The sequence below is a fragment of the Apodemus sylvaticus genome, chromosome 20 (genome assembly GCF_947179515.1).
Source record: "Apodemus sylvaticus chromosome 20, mApoSyl1.1, whole genome shotgun sequence".
Lineage (NCBI taxonomy): Eukaryota > Metazoa > Chordata > Mammalia > Rodentia > Muridae > Apodemus > Apodemus sylvaticus.
The window spans coordinates 17,636,065-17,660,374 of NC_067491.1; the positions used below are offsets into that span (position 1 = coordinate 17,636,065).

Consider the following 24,310-nt stretch of genomic DNA (forward strand, 5'->3'; position numbering starts at 1 on the left):
TTCATCCTGTGTGTGCAAATCTATTATACCCTCATTTAAAAAATATTTTTGCTCAGTAAAAATTTGATAATTAGTAGTTTCTCTTTTAGCATCTTAAAAGATAGGATGCCAGTCAGGCATGGCAGCACAGACCTGTGATCCCAGTGCTTGGGACTGAACCAGGAAGACGGAGCATGTTAGGCATGTCTGTGCTGTAAGACACAATCAGTCTGCCAACCAGACATTCTGTAAAAATGGCACTCCAGTGTTTCCTGACGTATTTCTAGTGAAAAAAAAGTTGGAGTATATCTTTGTCTCTTTGGATACTATTAAGGATTAAGAACATTTTTTGTTTTATTATAATAAATATTTAATGTGTGGTTTTGGTTCTGACATAATTTTCTTTGTGACTTCATTGCTTGGGTTGTGTTTATGATTTTGTCAATTTTGTTTGTTTGTTTGTTTGTTTGGGTTTTGTTTGTTTCTTTGTTCATGTTGTTCCTCCCTCGATGGTTTTATTCTTTGTTCTCTGGAACTCAATTACTTACATGCAAAGTAGCCCCGAAAGTCTCCCTCCGTTTCCCAATTTACTACTCTTTTCGTCAAGCATGTTTTCTTAAGTGGGTCTTTGAGCACAGTGTCTTCAAGCTCTGACTTCGCATGCTGGTTGGTTTTCTGTTGTCACTGTCCACTAATTCTGCCATCTGTGTCATTGGAATAAGTAGGATGTTTTCTGTTGACTTTTTGGGAGGTTTTCCTGCTTGTTCTCCACTCTGACTGACTTCACTGCTACTTTGCGTAGTTGTGTCCCTCCAAGTCCTCCAGTTTTGCTTTGTTGTCTTACATATTTTTTAGTATTTGTGTTAAAATTCTTGAGGTTTACTGGTGATGGAGTTATATTACTTAGGAACATTGGTCCATGTGAGACCCTTCTCGTCTCTCCCTCTCCCTCTGCCCGTTTTAAAAATCATTAAAGAGAAACAATAGATTTTAGGTAGGGCTACTAAGCTAGTATTTTTCTGTCCCTTAAATTAGTGTTTTCTGCTTCTGGGAGCACCAGGGCATTTTCTTTGAATTTTCCTACTCCATATACTGTAGTATGTAATAGGCTCATAAACAGTTGTCATTTGCTCTCCTGGCTGAAATTAAAGTGTTTCTTAATTTCTTAATTGATTTATTCTTGAATATATTACATTGTGACCACAGTTTCTTCTCCCTCCTGAAGTTATAATTTTCAATAAAAATCAGATTTTTTTTTACAAGGGAAAAAATGTAAGGCCATATTTAAGACAAGAAATGCTAAGGTCTGGATTTTGGCATATGGAGTTTTAAATCCTTTCTGCCAGGATGACAGCTCTGTGCTAATGCTTTAAAAATGTAATAGGTAGAGTGGGGCAGTGGTGGCGCACACATGTGATCCCAGCACTTAGGAGGCAGAGGCAGGAGGATTCCTGAGTTCAAGGCCAGCCTGGTCTACAGAGTGAGTTCCAGGACAGCCAGGGCTACACAGAGAAACCCTGCCCCGGAAAAAAAACAAATCCAAAAAAAAAGTAATAGGTAGAGTAAGATGTGAGCCACTGGTCTCCTCTCTGCTGGTATCCTGTGGGCTGACTGTGCACAGTCACTGATGCTGTTCAGATTTAAGAGTGAGCACTTGTAAAGATGATTGGTTTACTTTACAAAAGCACCTCTTTTAACAAATGGAGCAGTGAGGGATAGTGGGCCATGGATGGGTGGACATCATCCTTAGAGGGAAGTCTTTCTCTAAACCCCATTGGTTGTCACCATGATGATGTTATCCTGTATGCCTTAAATGTTTTGAAGTTCTAATTCAAAGGTAAAAGCTATGAGAGAAAACCTATGTGAGCTTAAGTGCCTCTTTTCCTGTTTGTCTCAAATAAAATTTCAGTTACCTCAAGGTTGCTTGCTTTATACAAATAAAGCTCTTATCAGTGTAATAATTTCCCTGGCTCATCCAGAATGCAAACACCATTTTTTTTTTATGCTGAAGTAATAATAGTTTACAGTAGAGAAAGCTGGTTGATGGACGACTTAACCAAGGTCAGGCTAACCGCACCCGGAATCTATGCTTGCCTCATACTGGAGCATATCAAAACACAAGGCCACGACACTTCTGTGATGACATTCAGATGCATATTTCAGTCAAATCTGGAGAGGATCTCCATTGTGTGTGACCTGGCTGTAGTGTTAGGAAAGACTTAGGACGAGGTAAAGCCTCCAACTTAAAACACAAAACAGCAGCAACAAAAACAAGTGGTAAAACTTACTGTAAGTAGCCAAGTGATGGAACAACTGAAGTAGGTGAAGCTGGGGGAGCTCACAGTACCAGATCTTCACGCTGGGATGCCTTCCCAGTGTGGGAGCCGCCAATGAGGCGAGGCCAGTGTCTGTCGCAGGAGCACTGCAAGAAGAGGGGAGGGGAGTAGCAAGGGGAACTGAGGAAACACTGGGTGAGCCAGCAGGCAGCTGCTCTAAGCTGTCTCTACTGCCCTTTGATGTGCAGTGTCCCTCTGTTCTGTAGAGACAATTCCCAAGTGCGGTGTGCATCATCCTGAACTACATAGCAGATGCTGAATAGACATTTGCTAAATTAATTTATGTGACCAAATATTTAGATGAACTTTAAACCATCTTCCCTCATTGAAGGAATACTCCGTGTTTTTAACTGCACTGCACCTAATTCAGGATTCTGATGCAGATATATATTTAAATATAAGAATTTTGGAATAACATGATCTTCAGTGGCACTCGTATAATACATTTATCTCTGAGTCACTTAGCTTCTATATTCTTTAATCAGATACACACCTGTGAGTGAATGTAAATTTTCACTAGGATGGGGTATAGTTCAGTGATAAAGCACTTGCCTAGCGTGTGCATAGCCCTGGGTTCTGACTCTAGCACTCTTCCTCCAAAGTGAGTACATTTAATATTTAATTTTAAAATCTCATCTTCTGTCATCAGATTAATTTAAAATGCTGGTGTCGATTTACAGTGACCCTCCCACCTCAGCCTCTGCAGTGCTGCAGCTACAGGTGTCCGCCACCTCACCCACTTTAAAGTACTTTTAATAGTTTATTATTTGATTAAAGTGACTCTCTGGTGGGCAGGTTCTTTGTTTTTTATCAACATAGAAACAAAACACTTGAATTAATTTCTTCCCAAGGAATATAATTAAACCAAAAGGTCTCTCATTTTTAAGAGTTGACTGGTTCTATCTATGTAATCCAACTTTCATTCTGTTGACTGATGATGTTAACATGACGAGAGCATAGTTAATGTTGAGTACTCGAGAATAAGAGTATGTAAGGAGTGGCTAGGCAGCATATTTGAACACACTCTACTAGCATGATTTCATGGAGGCCAGGTAAGCCCTATCCTTGCATATTTTGGGAAAGTGTTCAGAGCGTTGCCCTTTTTTGGTTGTTTTAATTAGTATTTTGAAGCAGTCTGAAAGATGATTCTGGGGTTGGGCAATATGAAGAGATAAACAGGGAGTCATGATGTTGAAACTGGACGTTCAGATCTTTATAGCATGATTTCCTTATTTTTCAAAGAGCAGAAGAATCCCATCGTATATCATGTTCTGGTTGGACTCCTTTCTTATCGTTTGCTGGAGTTTGAACTTCAGAGCTATGGTGTCAACCCTGCTGTAATATCTCAGGGGAGCTCCTAGTGTGGGGCTGGTGCCATGGCTCACCCTCCAACCTTTCCTTCTTCACTTCAGCCTCCAGCTCTGAGCTTTCCCATCCCCAGAGTAGCAAATGTTGAAAGAAGTTGCCCAGGTAAGTATATGGCGGGGAAAGCGGGTTAACAGTGCTATATTATTTATTAATATTTTGAGGGTGGGTGGGGCGTGAGTCATTTTGTTTAGAAATGGTTTTTCTTTGTGTGTGTGTTTTCTCCATAAAGATATCGTGTAAATTATTAGATAAAAGTCTAGTGTTCAGAAAAGAAGCTAAGAAAACTGGAAAGACCAATTCACAGGCCACTAGTTTGCCCGGCAAGTCTGATGCTTTAAGTGCATGCAGTCTTTGCTGGGGCGTTGACCAGGTAGCTGTGGTTTGACTCCCCACAGGAGGAATTCCAAACATGCTCTCCTTTGCATTCCCCACTGGAGGCCTGGAACCTTCTGCTATCCTGGGTTGGAAAGGTTAACAGAAGTAAGGATGGCACAGTTGAGGCATGGCATCTACACACAGTTCAGCACATGCTTCTGAAGAGTATTTGTTCTCTGTAGTTCATCTCTTGTAATGTGCAGATCCAGGAGCACACAACACATTTGAAATTAAGCCCAGGAAAACAAATTCTTTATAAGACCTAAGATTAGGAGAGTTGAAATATTTCCTTGTGTTATGATCTTTAAAACACTAATTTTTTCAGTGTTTTTTCTCCTTGTCCTTTTTTACTTTAGAGAAAAAGTAAAGCTTTTTCTCTAAAGCTCCACTTTTCCTGAGAGCCATGTAGGAACACAGACCCTCAGCAGGGTATCAGACTAGTTCCCCATTCCTTTTAAGAAATGCCTTAAAATACTTGAAACAGAACATCTTTTTGTAGCATAGAGGGCTCGTCTTGTATTCTAAACTCTGAAGCGTTTCTGCTGTTAACTTGTCCTCTCATTTTTATTTTATAGTTTTAAACTCTGTATTTAAAGAGGAAGTACTGAGTAAGTTTAGGCTGTCCTATGAGGTTTCGAATCAGCTGCTTACAGTACTAGTTACAATGATTCTTTATTGGGTAGATGGACCACATCTTTCTCCCATAGATTAACACTATTACATGATGTAGAGCATTGGTTATATAATGTATATTTTTCTTTCAAAGTGTTTTATGATTTGGATTTGGACCTGTATAAGGCTTATTGATGAGTAAAAATTTTAGAAAATGTGAAAAAAAAAACCCACAAACTGGATTTATTCACATTGAATCATGCTCTCCGGAGCACATGCACTTCTATGGCATGTCTGTTTGCAGATGCAGTCCAGAGAGACTGCTCCAGGCACCAGATGCCACGTTTCAGATTCAGAAGATTGTCTCTTTTCAAATCTTTGCTTTCAGACCTTTGACAAACTTTCCATGCATATTATTTATTCAAAAGTATACAGACTATTTCTGAAACCATTGGAAAGGAGTATTAAGACATGCACTCTCCAGAATTATAAAGGCAGAACCCTGGTTTTCAACAAAGTACCTTTCCATTCAATCTCCTGTAGTTTTTCCCTTGCCATCTTCAGCGTTTTATTTGCCCATTGCTACTTATTTATTAAACGTCTTACATTTAGTAAAATGACATTGTTTGCTTTGATTTCTAGGCTATCAATTTGCCTCAGAAATTAGAACTAATATTTGGCTGAAATATGGGTTCTCAGAAATTAATAAAACTATTTGTAATCATTGAGAATCAACCTAGCTGGTTGAAAATCTCTTAGATTACAATATTGCAGCAGTACAATATTTCACAGTTTTAATGACCTGGAATTGAGGCAACCATGCAGTAAGATTTAATTTGACAAGCTCCTCCTGAAAAGTTTCCAATGCTAATTAATACTTCTTGGGAAAGTTGGGTAAATTTGTTGTTGTTTGTATACTCTTTCCTACTTGGTAGACAGGAGAGAACCTGTGTGTTTGTGGAGTTTATTGAACTGACAAAGCAAGTTAAATTCTGTGTTAGCAATTAAAGCGCTAAGAAGGGGGCAGGTTCCCCACACCTTGAGCACTCCCAGTGCAAATTCCACAGTAGGAGGCACACACACAGGGGGGCGGGGGGAGGGGGGCAGAAACAGGGAAGCATGCTGGTGCAGACTTGGGCTCCTGTGGCTGTGCTGCCCTTTGTCTAGGAGTTTTTGTTCTTTTCTGGGGTTTTGTCTGTTTTGAGACAAGGCCTTTCTTAGTTAGGCATGCCAAACTCTCAAGGGCTGGTGTTGCAGAAGCGTCCACATATCAGGCCCAGCTGCCTCTGCTTACTGTTATAGGAGAATTGATTTTATGACAGGAAAAGGAAGACATAATAGATTGACTCCACTTTCTAGAGGTCTCTTAGCTATTTATTATCATTAGTGTTTGGATTATTAGCTTCATAATGAAATTTAGTGTTTGGTTATAGTCATCTTAATTTCTTGAAAGATTAAATTCAATTTGCTCTAAAAAGTAAAATGTTAGTTTATTTGAAATGTAGAAAATTGGTATATGTTAATTTTTTTTTTATTCATTTCTACTTGAAGTTCTCCTTGGGTAATTTTTTTCTCACTGTTTTCCTCTTCCCATCTTCCCCCTATCCCCCTCATTCCACAGTGCTGAGAATCAGACCCAGGGCCTTGCTAAATATCAGCCCTACACCTGAGCAACAGCCTCTGCCCAGTAATTGTTCGAGTTTTTTTGGTCATATTCAGGCCTCCTTTCTCTGCCACGCGAAATCTATGCCCAGCAGCAGTTACTTTAAATGAATGCAGTACTATTTGTTCCATTATTTTTATGCTAAGTTAATGTGAATTTCTTTAAAATAGATCTGATTGGTGTTGTATAGACTGGTGTGTAATCAGCCCATCATTTTGTTTAGTGGTCTTTCTGTAGTAATACATTAGTGTAGCTACCTTGCTTTCTTTGTTGCTTCATCCCAAAATAAGGACCTTCCTTTTGTTGATAATTATGTTGACCCTTAAAACCCTTCATATTTTATGAAGAAAGCACTCTATAAAGGATAAGTTGTATTTATGTTTGATTTGGGGCCGACTATGGTGCTGAAGGGGAAATGCTTACAAGATTAGGACCAAAGCCTGTTTGTGCACTTATCAAATGCATACATAGCCTGAAGCAGGTTACTTAACTTCCTGTCCTGAGTTTTTCTTGATCCAAAATAGGGAGTACTAATTGTTCGCTAGCTTTGCACCATTGTAGAGATGGTACGAATGAGTGACAGGTCCTCACTGAGTAGCCAAGCTGTCCACAACTTGCCAAATAAACCAGGCTGCTCAAGTTTAGAGACTCAACTGCCTCTGCCTCTAAAACGCTGGGCTTAGATGTGAGCACCACCTGGCTTTGCCTGAATCAGAGCTGATAAAAGAGTCACTATTTTCACTATTAGGGTTATGAGATAGCGTGCTTTCTTTTCACTGATTAAGAAGAGCCGACCTTGTAATTTAGCATTAAAATTTCAAAGAAGAGTGAGCAGTGGGACAAGAACACTTTAGAGACAGTCCAGTGTACAAAGGCTTGGATAGAAAGGAATTTGAGCAGCTGTAGGTTTGCTGATAGTTTAATAGTGGGAGGGAAGGGTTTTTTGAAGAGAGGTCAGAAAGATTGAATACAGAGGGTTTTTAAAAGTATTTATTTGTTGAAGAATTTTGATCAGATCCATGAACATAAATTTTCACTTAAATTACTTGGATGGAGGAAAGTAAATTTAAGGAGAATGAAGAACAAATAGATAAATACCTGTTTGGATGCTGTTGGAGTGAGTGCCTCGTGCTGGTAAACTACAGCAGAGATAGAAAGCTGCTGATGTTGGGGATAGAGCAAGCATTTGGAGTTAGTAGCTCACACTAATGGCTGAGATCACTCTGGCAGGCTGCTGTAAAGTGGACTGTCCCGTACTCTGCCCTGCTGACTGAGCTCTGAAGGTCCTGCTTTTCTCACCCAGCACTTTTCTCCAGAACCTGTTGTGCTTGCCATGTAGAAAGGGTTTTGTTTGGCTTGGAGTTTTTTGGGGGGTGGGGGTGGGGGGCAGGGTGTTGTTTTTTTGAGTCAGGCTTCATGTATCCACAGCTGACCTAAATGAATTCCAGAACTTCCTGCTTCTGTCTCCCAAGGGCTGGGATAAGTGTGCTGCAGCACCTGCATGAATTGAGGGATAAAAGAAAGTTCCATTTCCCCAGGTTTCTTTCCAGGCTGAGCCCTCTCCTGGTTTGTGGATTTGCTTTTCTCCCACTTTGTTTGATTGGTTAAGGGTTTGTTCAGACATTGCATTCACTCACTCTTCCTTAGACAGGCTCATGACCGTGTATTTGAATTTCCAAGTTCAATTTGTCTAACCAGATTGTCAGCTTGTTCAAGACTACAGCTTTTATTCAAGCTTTGTCATTATTCAAGTAGTTTTTTTCAGAATGCCTGTAGTTTCTTGAACATTGACTAAGATACATGTAGGAAGGAGAAACAGCAGTCGATTAGAAAAGCCCTGGTACCTAAAAGTGGGACTTGCTGAGTGTGTAGAGAGCACAGAAGAGCTTGAGTTGGTGCATCGGGTTTAGGTTTGCTCCACTGATGAACTTACACTTCGGGAATACAAGTGCGTGGTGGCACTTTAAATGTGCTGCTAGACCCTTCAGTGAAGATTTGAGAAAGGTTTGGAAGTCATTGTGTATTTGTTACCAGGAAAGGATCCCTTAGTCACAGAATGATTTTTTTTTTCAGGGATCAATTCTATACCCAGTCCAGCATTTGCTTGAATTTTGGGTTTCAGGGAAGATTGGTCCCTGGAGATCTTGATGAAAGGCATGCTGTTTGTTAAGTATTATTGTTCTTTGGATATAGATATATAGTCCTGCCCTACTTTTCCTATTTCCCCACGCTTGCTTCCTGTTCTGTATAAAGCCACTTGTGTCTTTTCAAATTAAATTTACAAAGTCCTCTAGTACTTTTAAAAAACCTACAGTCCTGCCTCCACCCCTTTCTCCACCAGTCTTCCCTAGATGTCTTCTCTGAAACTGTTGATTAGATTATCTAAACTTAAGAGTTTTGAAACTTTTTTTGTAATTATTCAGACTTACTGAGGCTGACTTTGAATCAGTGCACTTAAATATTAAGAATACCACAAGGAGGGGGCTGGAGAGATGGCTCAGTGGTTAGGAACATTGATTACTCTTACAGAGGTCTCAAGTTCCAATTCCCAGCAACTACATGGTGGCTCATAACCATCTGTAATGGGATCTGATGCCCTCTTCTGGTGTGTCTGAAGACAGCGACAGTGTACTCTTGTAAATAAAATAAATAAATCTTTAAAAAAAAGAGACTATCACAGGAATTTGAATTGGGTACTGTGCCTAAGTACTAAAACAGTACAGTTGGACATCCACGCAAGCTTAGCACCTCCGTTCTGTCCCAGCAGAGTGATCTGTACTTGCTGAGACGAAAGAATTCTTTTTGAGGAATGAGATTGGTAGAGAAAATTTAGTATAAGCTAAACCTATCTATGTGCTTTTAAAAATATATAACTTACTGAATCAAAGGAATGATGAAAATGTTTTGATTAAATGTTTCCCATATGAGAAATAGTGCATTTTGGTATATAACATCATTCCTACAGGAATATTTGTGCTTTTTGAGGAATCTGGTCTGAGAATGAAGAAGAGTAAGTCAGTTTGCAATGTAAGCCCCTGATCAAAGAATGTAGCAGTCCTTGCTTCTGAGTTAAAGAGGAACTGTTACTTAATTTAAACTATTTTTTTAAAAAAATTATTTACAAACTTAACTTTCATTTATATGATATAGGAAGGTATTCCATTATAACATTGACATACACTTTTTCATTGCTAGAATATGGTTTCTAGCTTCCCGTTATTCTTTGCAGAAAAAAATGTAAATATTTTTCTTTTTAATGCCGTATATATCCACTCATTCTTATCTGATCTTCTACTGAGTGTGTTTTTCCAGTCGCCTCTCACCACATCTGCCTCCTTTGTAGCCTTAACCCTCATCCTGTACTGCCAACACTTTGCTGACTCGTCCTCCTACTTCTGTCCTCCCGCTTCTGTCCTTACATGGTCCATTTTCACACATAACTCAGGATCAGTTATAAACATATAGTAAATTATGTCACTCTCTGAGTTTCTCCAAATACATCGCTCTTGATTTTCCATCTCACATAGATAAAATAGAAAGTCCTGCGGGCTTACAAAGTTCTATTTGATATATAGTAGCCCTTACTGGTGTATTACGTAAATTCCCCACACAGTATGGAAAGCAGCCTATAATTCTTCAGTCATACCACAGAGGGATCTGTCTCTGTATTGAGGGCTCTTCATACAAGCATTGCACAGTGACTTTTATTTTTCCTCCCTTTTTTTTTTCTTTCCATTTTTACTATGCTTACTCATTCTAAAACATTTTTTTATCCTGGTCCTTCATGTAGCATGAAGACCTGCTGTTTAAATTAATCTGGCTTTAAGAAAAATAATAACATTCCCCCCCTCTTTCTATTTTGCTACGGGTCTGAAGTATGTCACTCCTGTAGCTAACTCTTGTCAGGGTTCACCTTGGGGGCACAGTGACTGTTACTATTATTTTGTTGTTATTGAAGTCATGTCAGAATGATTACTACCCTCAGTGACCTGCCATTTTCCCTTCTCTTCTCCCCCTGCCCCACTTGTCTCTCTTTATGCCGGAGCCCTGCACTCAGTATTGGTAGGGGATATGCATTTCTGTGTTTTATGGGAGACATTTTATTTGCATGGTATTAGGGTGATTTATTCTATATAATTAATGTCAGTTTTGGATTTTTTAGGAATTCCAGGAATTTTAGGAATTTAGAACTGGCTTAATATTATGGAATAATATTATGTAAAATTTTTCAAAGAAAAGTTTACTTTGTATTATTTTGAATTTATTTGTGTGTATAAATTTAATGGAAGATGCCTGGATATTGAACTATGTATGTTACATGCTTTTTTTTTTTATCCATGTTTATTCTTTCTTAGAAGTAGAGCTCATTAGCAAAGGTCCTGTAAAGAAAATTTTAAGTATATTTGTAATGTTTGCAAAACAAATTAGTGGGGCAGTGGTGGTGCACACCTTTAGTCCAGCACTTGGGAGGCAGAGGCAGGCGAATTTCTGAGTTCGAGGACAGCCAGGGCTACACAGAGAAACCCCGTCTCAAAAAACCAAAACAACCAACCAGCCAACCAAAAAAACTTGTGTACTGGATCTAAATTTTTTGTAGCTGTTTATTTTCTGAAATTAAACCCAGGAAAGGATGTTTTTTGCCTTCATATAAGAAAAAGCACTTAGCTTGATGGATAGGCATTGTCTTAGTTAGGGCTTTACTGCTGTGAGCAGTCACCATGACCAAGGCAACTCTTGTAAGGACAACGTTTCATTGGGGCTGGCTTACAAGTTCAGAGGTTCAGTCCATTGTCTTCAAGGAGGGAGCATGGCAGCATCCAGGCAGGCATGGTGCAGGGGGAGCTGAGAGTTCTACATCTTCATCTGCTAGCATTCACTCCCAGGCCACTAGGACAAGGCTATTAAAGCCCACGCCCACAGTGACACACCTACTCCAATAAGGCCACACCTAATAGTGCCTCTCCTTGGGCTAAGCATACTCAAACCAACAGAGGCATGATGGTCCTTCTCTGAAAATATTTAGCTCTTCTTTGAAGAGAATAACCGTAGCTATAGTGAGTGACTAAGACATTACATTTGAGTATACTTAGAAAATATAGTTATATTATTCAAGTCTTGAATATATTGGCCAGAGTTAGAAGACATACTGACTTTAATTTCCTCATGTGGCTAGACTAAGTGACACCTGCTTGTAATTCCAGAGCTCTGAGGTAGAAGATTGGAAATTGAAGACTAGTCTGGACTGTATAGTGAGAGCCTATATAGAAACAACACTGAAACAGAAAGCTCATGTTGGTTCGCATAGCTTTTACAGGTTTTCAGTATGAGCTTATAATTGTTAATGCTTTTATAAAAACATTAGAAGCAAAAGAATAAGCAGTAAACAAAATACCATAAAGTCATACCAACATGATAAGTTTATTTTGTTATATGTCTAGATAGTTGTGACTTGATGTAAAATTCCAGAATGCCTTTCCACGGTGATTAAAAAAGTACTGTGCCACCATAAGCCTTCATGCTCTTCAACGGTTCTAAAGTAGATACAGTATTGACACAGTTTCATTTGTGAAGACTTTGAAACTTAAAAAGAAAAAACCTGTATTTGGAAAAATTACATTTGGAGCTATAATTATTTAGCAGTAAGTGATTTTGTTGAATGTAGGGCGGTGAAATTGTACCATATAGTCAGATTTGTATCTGTCTGAGTCCTATCACCCTTAGTTAATCTGTTTCAGGATCATAGCAGGACGTACGTATTTTGTTTCTATAGGGGTAAAATAAAACCTGACTTTTCCAAAATACTACTCTTGATAAAAGTAATATTTTTGTTTAGGTGACAAACAGCATGTTTGGTGCTTCAAGAAAGAAGTTTGTAGAGGGGGTGGACAGCGACTACCATGATGAGAACATGTACTACAGCCAGTCTTCCATGTTCCCACACCGGCCAGAGAAAGATGTAAGTCACACTGTTTCCTCAGCAGCGGGGCTGTGTCTAGTTCCCTGAAGAGGAGCATGTGGACTCCAGGGGATTGTCTGTGCCTGGCATAGGCGTAGGTCCTGGGACAAAAAGATACACCTTGCTCTGTCATGGGAAACGTTAGTGTCCTTGATTCTTAAGCAATAATAATGTTGTTATAGGAAGTATTCAAAGACATGGTCTAAAGACTAACTTTGAGGTAATCTGTTTTTTTTTGTTTGTTTGTTTGTTTCATGAAAAGTATTTTATTTATAATAAAGCAAGTGTGCTTACAAAATTAAGCAAGCACATTTGTACATCCTGGCTGTAACTCTAGTTTGCAAGTTAAGAATACCCTTCTTTCTCCACAGCAACAGAGACTACGGTCTAGCCTTTGGTACTGTGTAGATTATACAGTGTAGAGGTATGCTTTGGAAGACTAGTAGATCAGCAATTCTTTCCACATGAAAGGTTGTGAAATTTATAGGATATTTTAAAATAAATTAATTTAAGTCATTTTAATCTAGTTTATGTATCTTTTAGTCAAACCAGTTATATTCTGATGCTGTGTATTTGTTCGGCTGCTTTTTTTCTTTCAATGCTTTATAACTTTGCTATTTCCTAATTTCTTTAGCAGTGTTCTCAGTTCTGTTTTAAATGTTTAAAATATGTGACAAATGTCCTTTTAAAATTAAGGCTCATTATTACTAATTTCCTCACCAATTTTTAAAAGATCACAAATTGGCTCAACCTAAGCTAACATTAGGAACCTATCCCATTTCTTCAGTCCCAGCCTTTCTTCATTATTGTTACTTGAAAAATTTGTTGTTTTAGAAACAAATCATCAATACCTTATTTTCCCTCCAAACTTTGTGTGCATTGGCTTTGTTTATCCAGTGTGCCCTTTAATACCATATGGAGTAGTGTCTCCTAGTTTTATAGTGTTTCTTGACTATCATACTATTTCTATTTGATGTGCATTCTATTGAAGAAGTGTTTTCATGTGTCTGATTTTAGAGTTGATTCTGAAGATTAAAAAGTCAGGAGTGTAGCTCAGTGGTAGAGTAAGTTCTTAGGATGAGCAAAGCCTTGGGCTCAATTACTAGTGTTGCAAAAATGTTTGGGTGTAATATTTGATAGTATTATTGCAGAAACTATGAAACTTGTGCATTTTGCTATGGACATGTAATAAAGCCACATTTGTTAGAAAAGTGTAATAGATATGCTCATGGAAGGATGGGATTAAGAACATGTGAAGATTCAAACTGAAATTCAGAATTGAGCTTATATGGACAATGAATAACAAAGAAATGTCTGTCAGGGCTAGAAATATGCCTCACAATGAAGATCACTGGCTGCTCTTCTGAGAGGACCCGGCTTCTATTCCTGACACTCACATGGCAACTCACAACATTCTCTTAACTCCAATTTCAGGAAATCTAACACCCTCTTTTGACCTCCTTGGTACTGCATATCTGTGGTATACAGACATACACGCAAGGCAAAACACCTATACTCATAAAAATAAATATTTAGAAAATAAGATATGTCTGCCTTCCAGGACTACTATGATTTTAAAATCAGAATTAGTATATCTACTTTACCCAGAGGCTCACATATATTAATACTATTCTAATACAGTTGATTGGCACAGAAGTGACAGAATATTTTCCTTCAGGAAATTTTGGTGCTCAATTAAGAAGTATAATAGACAGATGAAGAATGAACTCAAAAGCAATACAAATATGCTTGTGTTCTGATTTTGCCTGTAAGCAAAAATATCTCAAAACCTTTGTTTCTTTGCATGGAAAATTGTTGCTATTGCTGTTACCTTTTTCTTATTACAGACAATACAGGCAATCTGTAACTTTTAAAAGTATAGATACATAGATCAAAAGATCTCAAATCTAGATAGAACTAATTAACTGTTAGAATTGTAATTTTATACTTCAGATATTTTCATCAGAGTTCTAAGAATGAAAATTCCTGGGCTGTGATGGCATCTTTCATCAGAGTGTGTAATAACTTTTATTCCCATCAGCATCCCCATGTCTTTAAGAGTATCAGCTCATAAGTCTTGCCATATCGACCAAAGTAGTTTATTGTTTTGATGTATATGTTTCCCTTTTCATTGCTGTTACAGAACCCCAAAGAGAAGTAACCTAAGGAAGGGAGGACTTACTCTAACTCAGCAGTTGAGGGAGATACACTCTATTGTGGCAGGGAAGGTGTAGCATCAGAAGCCAGTGGTGTGAAGGTAGAGGTTGTCAGCTGATCACAGAGCGTCCACAGTCAGGAAGCAGAGTGAACCACCGAAAGTGGGACCCGGCTATAAAACCTCAAGGCCTGCTCCCAGTGATTCCCTTTTCTAGCCAGGCTCCACTCTAAGGGTCGACAGCCTTTCCGAAGTGTGGCATCAGTGCACACATGAGCCTATGGTAGACAGTTTACATTCAGTGTATCAAAACAATGGAAGGTACAGATTTAATACACACTGAGTGACATCTTTCCCAAATTCTTAATGACCATATGTAGTAGTTGTATCATTCATGTTTGTGCCTTCTTTTATTTCTCTTGATACAGGCTTGACCTCTTCTTTTATTGCAAGTATTTTTGCAAAATTTCCTCTTTAGTTTATTCTTTTTATATTACATAGATATTAATCATATTATTAAAAATGATCCCTTGATACTTTCTCTTTAAAATAACATTTATGGTTAATACATAAAACATAAAAGTTGTCCATATTAAGGGAGCACCATGTGATGATTTAATATGGCTACATTTTGTAATGGTTAAATCAGCATAAATTGTTTCTTCAAACAGTTGTTATTTTGTGGCTTTCTGTGTGTTTTCATGTATGCTAAGGATTGAACGCAGAGCCTGGTGTGTACTAGACAAGTCTTCTACCACTGAGCTGCATCTCTAGCCAAGGCAGTTTTGAAAAATGTTTTCTGGTTTACATAATCCTAGGATTTTCCTATAAGTTAGTCTTTTGCAAGTTTATGGGTTCTTCTTTCTTCCACACATCTCCACCCTTTCCCATCCTTTCAGCCCTCTAACACTGGATAAGAGAAAAAAAGGATAGAAAGAAAAAGGGCTACGTCATCTTTAGAACTACTTCCTGCTGACTAGGGCCTACAAGTTCCTTGGGGCTTGTTTGATCTTTGCCATCAGGATAACGAATTTCTTCTTGTTCTTTCTTTGAGTATGACTACTTAAACTGTGACCAACAGTGATCAACCAAGAACCAGTCAACAGCTCTCAACCCCTCTGAAAAGTCCCCAGAATTCCAAATGTCACATAGTTGCAGAAACTTATCATCCCTGCTAGAGCACAAGACAAATAATAGTTAGCTGTTGTGGACAACATTGGAAGCAGCACCATATCCCACACCTGGCATTAAAATGAAAACATATTCTTATAATATTGCTAAATTTTCAAAATTCTTACTATATTTTTCTATTTTATTTCATAACCTGATTTATAACTTCTGCCCATTAGAAATGTATCCTGATTTAAGGTGTGAACAGTGAGGTGGCAGATACTTGTCTTTTGTGGTATTATCCAATTGTCTTTATACCATTTATATTTCAGATGGTGGGCCAAAGAACATTTTTCTTTCAAAGCCAGGTAGTAACTTGGCTCTTGTAGGCTAAGAGACGGAATGAAGGATGCTACATAGCTATAATGTAAAAAACACTCTTGGTTATGCAATCTGCATAACAAATAGTGTGCTAGCTTTTGATTGTAGAGAGTAATTTGCTTATCTTTGAGAATATTTACTAAATGGTTCAGTGAAATGGCCCTCTTTACTATATCAACGTTTCCAGTGCTCTTGGACATGTTTTAAAAATCATACTGAATCTGTATCTAGACTACAGTAGTTTGAATTGCTTTGGCTCTATAGACCATTTTAAAAACTCAGATAAAGTCTCCTATATCCCTTTATATGAAAATTTATGTCATTGGGGTACATTAATGCTAATTTCAATACCAATACTGACTTCCTTTCAGAAGGATCTTTCTTGACCAGGAGTGTAGCTCAGTAGCAGAATATTGCTCTTTTCATTCCTGTCTTAAGGGGAGGGTCTTATGTGTGTGCAGGGTTAGAGGGCTGTTCCTGGTGGGATTGAATTTATGTTTTACTTGTGGAGGCTGGAGGTCAGAGGTCAACCTCAGTTTTTCTTTCTTGGGAGCCATCTCCTCGTTTTCTGAGTGTCTCTTATGGAGACCTGGGCGTTCAGTTGAGGGTAGGCAGAGTGGCCGGAAGTCACTCTGTTCCACTCCCCACCGCACACTGGGATAACCCTGCCCCATCCACTGTGCCTTGCTTTTCATGGGCTTGCTTGAATCTCTGTGCAGCAGTGAGTGCTTTACCACCATCCTGACTGACGTCAAGGAAGGCCTTCTCACTGACGTTTTCATGCAGTATCGGATTGCTCTTTGCTGCTATACATAGTGTGGATTTATATATAATCACGTACTTTCTGCAAAGTGCTTTTAATTGCTTTGGTGACTGAATATTAGAAACCCTAATATAAGGTTTCTAATATGAGTTTACATTTCAGGCGCATGATTTATGAGCTATGTCCTAGGGCAGATTAAGCAGTTTGTGTGTATGTACCTCATCTGGAACATAGGGACGTAGTGTATAACTAGCTGGCGGTAGTGTAAAGGATTGAGTGGATAGTTACACATTTAAAGAAAAATAATATGTTCTTCAGGTGTTCTTAATATGATTATTAGTATTATTACACTTGATTCCCTGGATTTTCAGGTAATTATGTATATCCTTGCAAATAATAGCTATTTTGTGTCAAGATTTCTGGAAAGTTTTCAGATATAAAAATTTAATGAGAACATAGCAACAAATGAAAACATAATTTTTAATAATAATTTATACTACAAGAAAGCTGGCTAGTGCTTGAGTGTTGATGTCTGTTTAGTCTATCTTGATCAAGCCTTTGGAGGGGAGAGGGTTGGAGAAAATAATATGACTTTGAATTATCTCTAAGTAGAATTCTTTAAGCCTCTATGGTGTCTGCACTTGAGAGGCAGATAAACTATACCTTCTCTGAAATCATTAATTAAATGCAAATTTTTATACTTATTCTAGTCATAGAGCACAAATATAATCTCCCCATCTGCATAACTTTAAAAGTATCTTTTTAACTCTTTGCTGGTTAAATTACTAACTAGTTCTTTTGAATGTCCTCTTTCCAGACCTTTGATTTTTAAGCACGACCTATAAGATATATGTGATTTCCAATAGAATGATAAAACCACATGTGGTATTATAATAGCAATAAGTAAGAGTTTGCTGTATACTTAATCCAACCATTATGAACTCACACCTAGCCTTCAGAGCACATTAGCCTACAGCCTTTACAGATAATAATACTGATTCCCATGCCAGTAAGAGTAGTTTGTTACAACCTAGTATAAAGTAAAGATATCTCTTGTGACTGTCTCTCTCATGGTTAGTATTAACTACATAAAGGAGTTTGAATCTCTGATCATTTCTTCTTCCTTCCTCTCCCTCCCATTTGGCACCCTCCACTCTCACTCCCAGAACCTTCTGTGGTTGTGTCCCTTTCACATTGAGTTTTGTATTTAGCTATATTTATTACCTGAGAAGGCTTCCCTTTGATCGTTATTTCATAAAAACTTTTACACTATCAGCATCATTCCCATTGTCTTCTAAAGTCTCTGGATTTCAAAACTCTATAGCATTTGGATCATGGAAATGATTTAGCTGGTTAAAGTGACTGCTGCCAAGGGCCTTGATCACCTGAGTTTGTACCCACATGATAGACAGGGAGAAATACTTCCCGGCAAATTGTCCCCAGACCTCCATTTGGGAGCTGTGGGGTACACACATGCACATAAAATAAATTATAAAGCTGAAATTTTAAGCAACTTTATTAAGGATAAATGCACATCATTTATCACTGCCTAAAATACCTGGTTATTATTTAATCCACTAGAATTTAAGCTAATCAGGGGAAAGGATTTATGTCTATATAGTTAGATGCATGCTTTTAGACTCTATAGTAGTTAGTAAATAATACATTGCTTTCATTGAAGAGAACGGGAATAGATACTGTTGAAAATTATTAGAAGATGGAATGTTAAAAATCTTTAAGATCATCTTATAAACGTTAATAGAGAATATGGTCTGGGTGTGTATGTCAGGGCTTTTTGTTTTTGTTTGCTTGTTTTAAAAGACAAGGGTCATTATGTGCCTCAGGCTAGCTTCGGATGCACTGTGTAAGAATAACAGAATTAAAGGTCCAGTCGTTTCTAGAATTTATTAGCAATTCCATCATCTTCAAACAGTATTTTGAAGTTAAAATGGAAAGAAAACGATAGATCTGTGAAGCATCCAGTTTCACTATCTAGAAAAATAGTTGTAAAATTTTTTTTTTCCTACCATACATGGTTTTTGTCAATTTTATTTTTTGGGTTGTTGGGTTTTTTTTTTTTTGTTTGTTTGTTTGTTTTGTTTTTTAATTTTGTTTTTTTGGGGTTTTTTTTTGTTTTTTTGGTTTTTTTGGGGATTTTTTTTGGTTTTTCGAGACAGTGTTTCTCTGTGTAGCCCAGGCTGTCCTGGAACTCACTCTGTAGACCAGGCTGGCCTTGAACTCAGAGATACTCCTGCCTCTGCCTCCCAAGTGCTGGGATTAAAGGCATGAGCCACCACTGCTGTAAAATGTTTAATTATCAATTAGTATTAAGAATTTCTTTTTTTTTTATTTAATATAATTTTTTATTTACATTTCAAATGATTTCCCCTTTTCTAGCCCCCCACTCCCCGAAAGTCCCATAAGCCCCTTTCTCTTCCCCTGTCCTCCCACCCACCCCTTCCCACTTCCCCGTTCTGGTTTTGCCGAATACTGCTTCACTGAGTCTTTCCAGAACAAGGGGCCACTCCTCCTTTCTTCTTGTACCTCATTTGATGTGTGGGTTATGTTTTGGGTATTCCAGTTTTCTAGGTTAATATCCACTTATTAGTGAGTGCATACCATGATTCACCTTTTGAGTCTGGGTTACCTCACTTAGTATGATGTTCTCTAGCTCCATCCATTTGCCTAAGAATTTCATGAATTCATTGTTTCTAATGGCTGAATAGTACTCCTTTGTGTAGATATACCACATTTTTTGCATCCACTCTTCTGTTGAGGGATACCTGGGTTCTTTCCAGCATCTGGCAATTATAAATAGGGCTGCTATGAACATAGTAGAGCATGTATCCTTATTACATGGTGGGAAATCCTCTGGGTATATGCCCAGGAGTGGTATAGCAGGATCTTCTGGAAGTGAGGTGCCCAGTTTTCAGAGGAACCGCCAGACTGATTTCCAGAGTGGTTGTACCAATTTGCAACCCCACCAGCAGTGGAGGAGTGTTCCTCTTTCTCCACACCCTCTCCAACACCTGCTGTCTCCTGAATTTTTAATCTTAGCCATTCTGACTGGTGTAAGGTGAAATCTCAGGGTTGTTTTGATTTGCATTTCCCTAATGACTAATGAAGTTGAGCATTTTTTAAGATGCTTCTCCGCCATCCGAAGTTCTTCAGGTGAGAATTCTTTGTTTAACTCTGTACCCCATTTTTTAATAGGGTTGTTTGGTTTTCTGGAGTCTAACTTCTTGAGTTCTTTATATATATTGGATATTAGCCCTCTATCTGATGTAGGATTGGTGAAGATCTTTTCCCAATTTGTTGGTTGCCGATTTGTCTTCTTGATGGTGTCCTTTGCCTTACAGAAACTTTGTAATTTTATGAGGTCCCATTTGTCAATTCTTGATCTTAGAGCATATGCTGTTGGTGTTCTGTTCATAAACTTTCTCCCTGTACCGATGGCCTCAAGGGTCTTCCCCAGTTTCTTTTCTATTAGCTTCAGAGTGTCTGGCTTTATGTGGAGGTCCTTGATCCATTTGGATTGTATTAAGAATTTCTTAATTCAAAACAAGACAAGAAATACTAAATCCACAAATGCCCAGTTCTAAAACTTTAAACACACCATGACTGTGATAAAATTTTTTTCAGTTTTTCGAATTTTGGGTTTCTGTTGGGGAGAATACTTGGATTTGGAGGTTTGAATTACTGAAAGATGGTTAATCTATAATGGCAAAGTTCTCTCTCTCTCTCTCTCTCTCTCTCTCTCTCTCTCTGTGTGTGTGTATGTGTATGTGTGTCTGTCTCTGTCTGTCTGTCTGTGTCTGTGTGGTTTTGAAAGTATGTTGTAAATTGGAAAACAGTATTTTGAGAGATAATTTGAGTGATTGTGTGGAAGTGTCCTTGTTACAGATGAGTGCATATTGAAGACTCTTTTGATTACTAGACCTAAATCCTATGTCTTTTGATAAATTCATACTTTAGCCACTAACCGTGAAGGAACTCAAGGCAGCATCATATATAGAAACTTCCACTGGCATCCTTTTTTCCTTTCAGTAAGAACAATTTAATCTTAGTTGTCTGTTACTGAGGAATTCATTACTTTACCATTTTAAACAGTTATTGATGAAAACACTTACTTTACTGTATCTGATTAAAAATTGTCAGCTTTTGTAACTTACTGACCATTTTATTTTTGTGTCTTCTGCTGTCCCCTTCCCTTCCTCTTGTTTATTTTAGTGTAGTACCTCCTCCTTGTTCTTCTCTTTATTAGATTTACTTGGTTTCACTTTTTTAAAACCATTGCTTTTGAACTTAAATTTTTTATTTTAGATTTTTATGCTTGTATGTTTGTGTGTGTTTGTGCACATATACATAAATATACTTTCTTGGTCTCATTTTTTGTGTGTGTAGATAAGATACAGTCAAAAGCTAATAATTTCTTCTTGAAATAAAATAAGCAGAGGAACTCTCACCATCCCTTTAAGGAAATTAGACCAGACTTTAAAGGATATATTTTAATTCTAAATTTTTGAATTTTGAATTTTTTAAATATTTGTTAGAGAAGTTTTATTTTAAAATTTTAATTCCATCAACATACTGTGTTCAGTATTTTGTAAGTTAAGAATTTTCAGCCAGAGTTCTGAAGCCACCACGGTGGGAGATGGATGAAAGAGGACCATGTGTTGTAGGTCAGGCTGCCTTGCACGGTGGCGTCCTGTCTCAGAAACACAACAGCCAAAGCTATAGTCTGACGTGCTGATACATGCTGTGGGGAGAGTCAGGAAAGGAAAAGGAGCCAGCCGCCTAACACCTTGGGAAAATAAATAACCAGGGCCACATTATTTCAGCTGCTTCTTTAAGTTTTTGTCGTATTGTTTCACTGCAGAATATAGTTCTTGAGAGATGTAGACATTGCATAGTATAATTTTAAACTGGGAATATGATAGTCTACTTGATAGTTTCATCATTCTGTAGATAATGTAGCACCTAATCTTTTCCCACCATTTAGCATTTTTGAGACAGTAAAGCTGGGTTGTCTACTTACACTGCATTGTATACTGTAATGGCTTTCTTGGTTTAAGATTTTATGTTCTTCTAAGAAATTGTTTTTATGATTACCTTACCATTTCAATACATAACTTTTTAAGGTCTTTTAATAGTTGATATTTTGCCAGGATTCATTTGTAGTTTTCATTAAGCTGTTATGGTCGTGAGAAGCACTGCTTAATGTGTAGCGGTGGTGTAGGAGGTGGTGTTTACTGTCACGCAGTGCTGAGGGTCCACTCCAGAGTGCCCTCTCCTTGATACCTGCTCTTCTCAGTTCCCCAGAGTTCAGGCTTCAGCACACATGAGAAAGTACACTAAGGTGTGTTCCTTGGCTTTAAGTATTCAGTAAGTATACATTATAAGATGTCCACTTGAAGATTTCTATTCAAAGTAAGTTACATGTTCATATTGGCCAATGTCTTATATGTGAAACCTCTGAAAGCACCACCTCTTTGTTTTATAGCTAGTCATGATAACAAACTCATGATTCATAACTATTGTCACCATCCACAGGGTTATTAAAAAATAGTACATCATTGATTAATATGTGTATAAAATATTTATAGTTAATATGGTAACAGTTGTGACTATTGCCCAAACAGAGGAATTTGATCATGTTTTAACCTGTTTGATTGATTAAAGATTATGTAGTTTGAGTATTACTATAATTGTCTAGGATACACAAAGTGGATGTAAGAAGGAATTTTTGTTTGACTTTAAAGAAGACCTTTTGGAATCTTTTCCCTAATATTCTTTTATTACTCATTTTTATATTCTTCAATAGGACTGAGCTTCCTTTCCTCTCCTAATCAACTGTTGTCTAGTCACCACTATTTCTTACCATGTGCTTTGATTATGACAGTAATGTAACAATTAGCTGTGTAGTGTTGGCCTCTAACAAGTGTTACCCCTACAGAAACTGACCGATCCCTTCATCTCTGGGCAGAGTGGTCTTTCCTGGTGAGGCTGCACTTCTGCTGTGGCACTTGCAGTATAATGCATATTTCCTCTTTCCCCACTAGATAATAAACTTCTTGATGTCATGGCCTATGTTTTGCGTAATAAAAATGTTTTGATGGTTGTGTGAGATGGAATAGTGAAGCACTGCTGACATGTCCTCGTGCGCTCAGCGTAAATTACGGTTTATAAACGGCACTCCTGCGTCCCTGTCTATAAAGAAAGACAAAAAGAAGCAGCCTTTTTTGTGAACGTACCATACCATGAAAGAATTGCTATTCTTCCAGGAGAGCAAGTTCTTGTACATTGAAAGGCATCATCGTACAGAGACTGCCATGGAGTCAGTGTCACTGACTAAGAAACCCCGTAAATCCCCAACCCCGTGGGGCTTAAGTTGTGTTTTTACTTAGTTTGCTTTTCTTTCTGGTGGTTTTTCTTGACGTACATAGCTGTGTGAATATAAAACTCAACAAATATTTTTACAAAGTACAAACTTTTATTTTGATAATAGGCTAAATTTAGAATTTGTTTAAATGTGTAGACTAAAATCAATGTCATGCATAAATTAAGCTAACTTTGAGAGTTTAGCTTTGTATTTTTTTTTAGTAGCCTCACTTTTCTTTTTTAAGTGAAGTAATAGTGTTGTTTTACTTTAGTATAACTTAAAAACCCTCATAGTATTAATAATTTCTATTTAAACAATTTGGTTTCATCTGGTTGTGGTAGTCTTTGTAAGAAATGCTTATGTTTGATGAACGAGGACTTGGGTTTGGTCTTATGTTTATGGTATGAAGTATAGACTTGTAAGATGTAACTACAATATTCTGTCTTTCTTTATGCTCTAATATCATTAATTTGTTCCTAGATGCTGGCATCACCATCTACGTCAGGTCAGCTGTCTCAGTTTGGGGCAAGTTTATACGGGCAACAAAGTAAGAATTTTGTACTTATTCTGGGATACTTTATCTTTAAGGAAAAAAGAAGAATCAATTTCTACCTTTGTGGGTTTACAGAAGGGCTTAACAAAAGATAGTTAATTTTCAAAATTATATTTTACTTGTGTAGTAAACCTCATTTTATTGGGACTTACTAATTCTCAATGCAGTATTTCTTGAATATAGCATATGTTCCAATTTATTTTGACATACATTCTTTCGCAGTTTCTCAGAAATTTGCTAAACAATTAAAAGTAGCCATTCTTGTGCTTTTAATAGGAAGAAGTAGATTTTTGGTTGGTTTAGAATTTTACCTATTACTGTAAGCCCATTATTTAGCAATAGTTTTGTGAAATAGCTTTCATGTGGTAGAAAAATATTTATTTATTTTGCTTTGGTTCTTTCTGGTTATAACACCTAAATTTTTACTCATAGTTCAGTTTTTTCTTTATGTAAGATTTTGTTTTATAAAGCATTATACTTTAAAAGCGCTTAGCACAGTGCCTAGCGCATAGTAAGTGCTCAATAAATGTTAGCTATCACATAAAATTTTATAAAATTAAATTATAATTTTTTTATTTTTTTAAATTAAATTACCAAAATGTTACATATTAATACGATTTTATCATCTTTTTTAGTGTAAAACAGTCTGCTGATTTCTCATTACTGTTGTTAATGGA

The 24,310-nt window shown here is 37.4% G+C and overlaps 1 protein-coding gene across 7 annotated transcripts in view; it reads left to right on the forward strand.

The window, feature by feature from the left end:
- The window catches only part of Cnot2 (CCR4-NOT transcription complex subunit 2), a 92,551-nt gene that overhangs the window by 38,712 nt on the left and 29,529 nt on the right, over positions 1 to 24,310 (forward strand). For 3 of the 7 annotated variants that reach the window (XM_052165829.1, XM_052165826.1, XM_052165825.1), the window contains 2 exons: positions 12,167 to 12,289; positions 23,561 to 23,627. In XM_052165829.1, coding sequence (XP_052021789.1) covers positions 12,179 to 12,289; positions 23,561 to 23,627 — 178 coding nt within the window. In that variant the 5' untranslated portion in view covers positions 12,167 to 12,178. Of the gene's footprint in view, positions 1 to 3,727; positions 3,786 to 12,166; positions 12,290 to 23,560; positions 23,628 to 24,310 lie in introns of those variants that run through there. The other 4 variants (XM_052165828.1, XM_052165831.1, XM_052165827.1 and 1 more) reach the window with 3 other exon arrangements.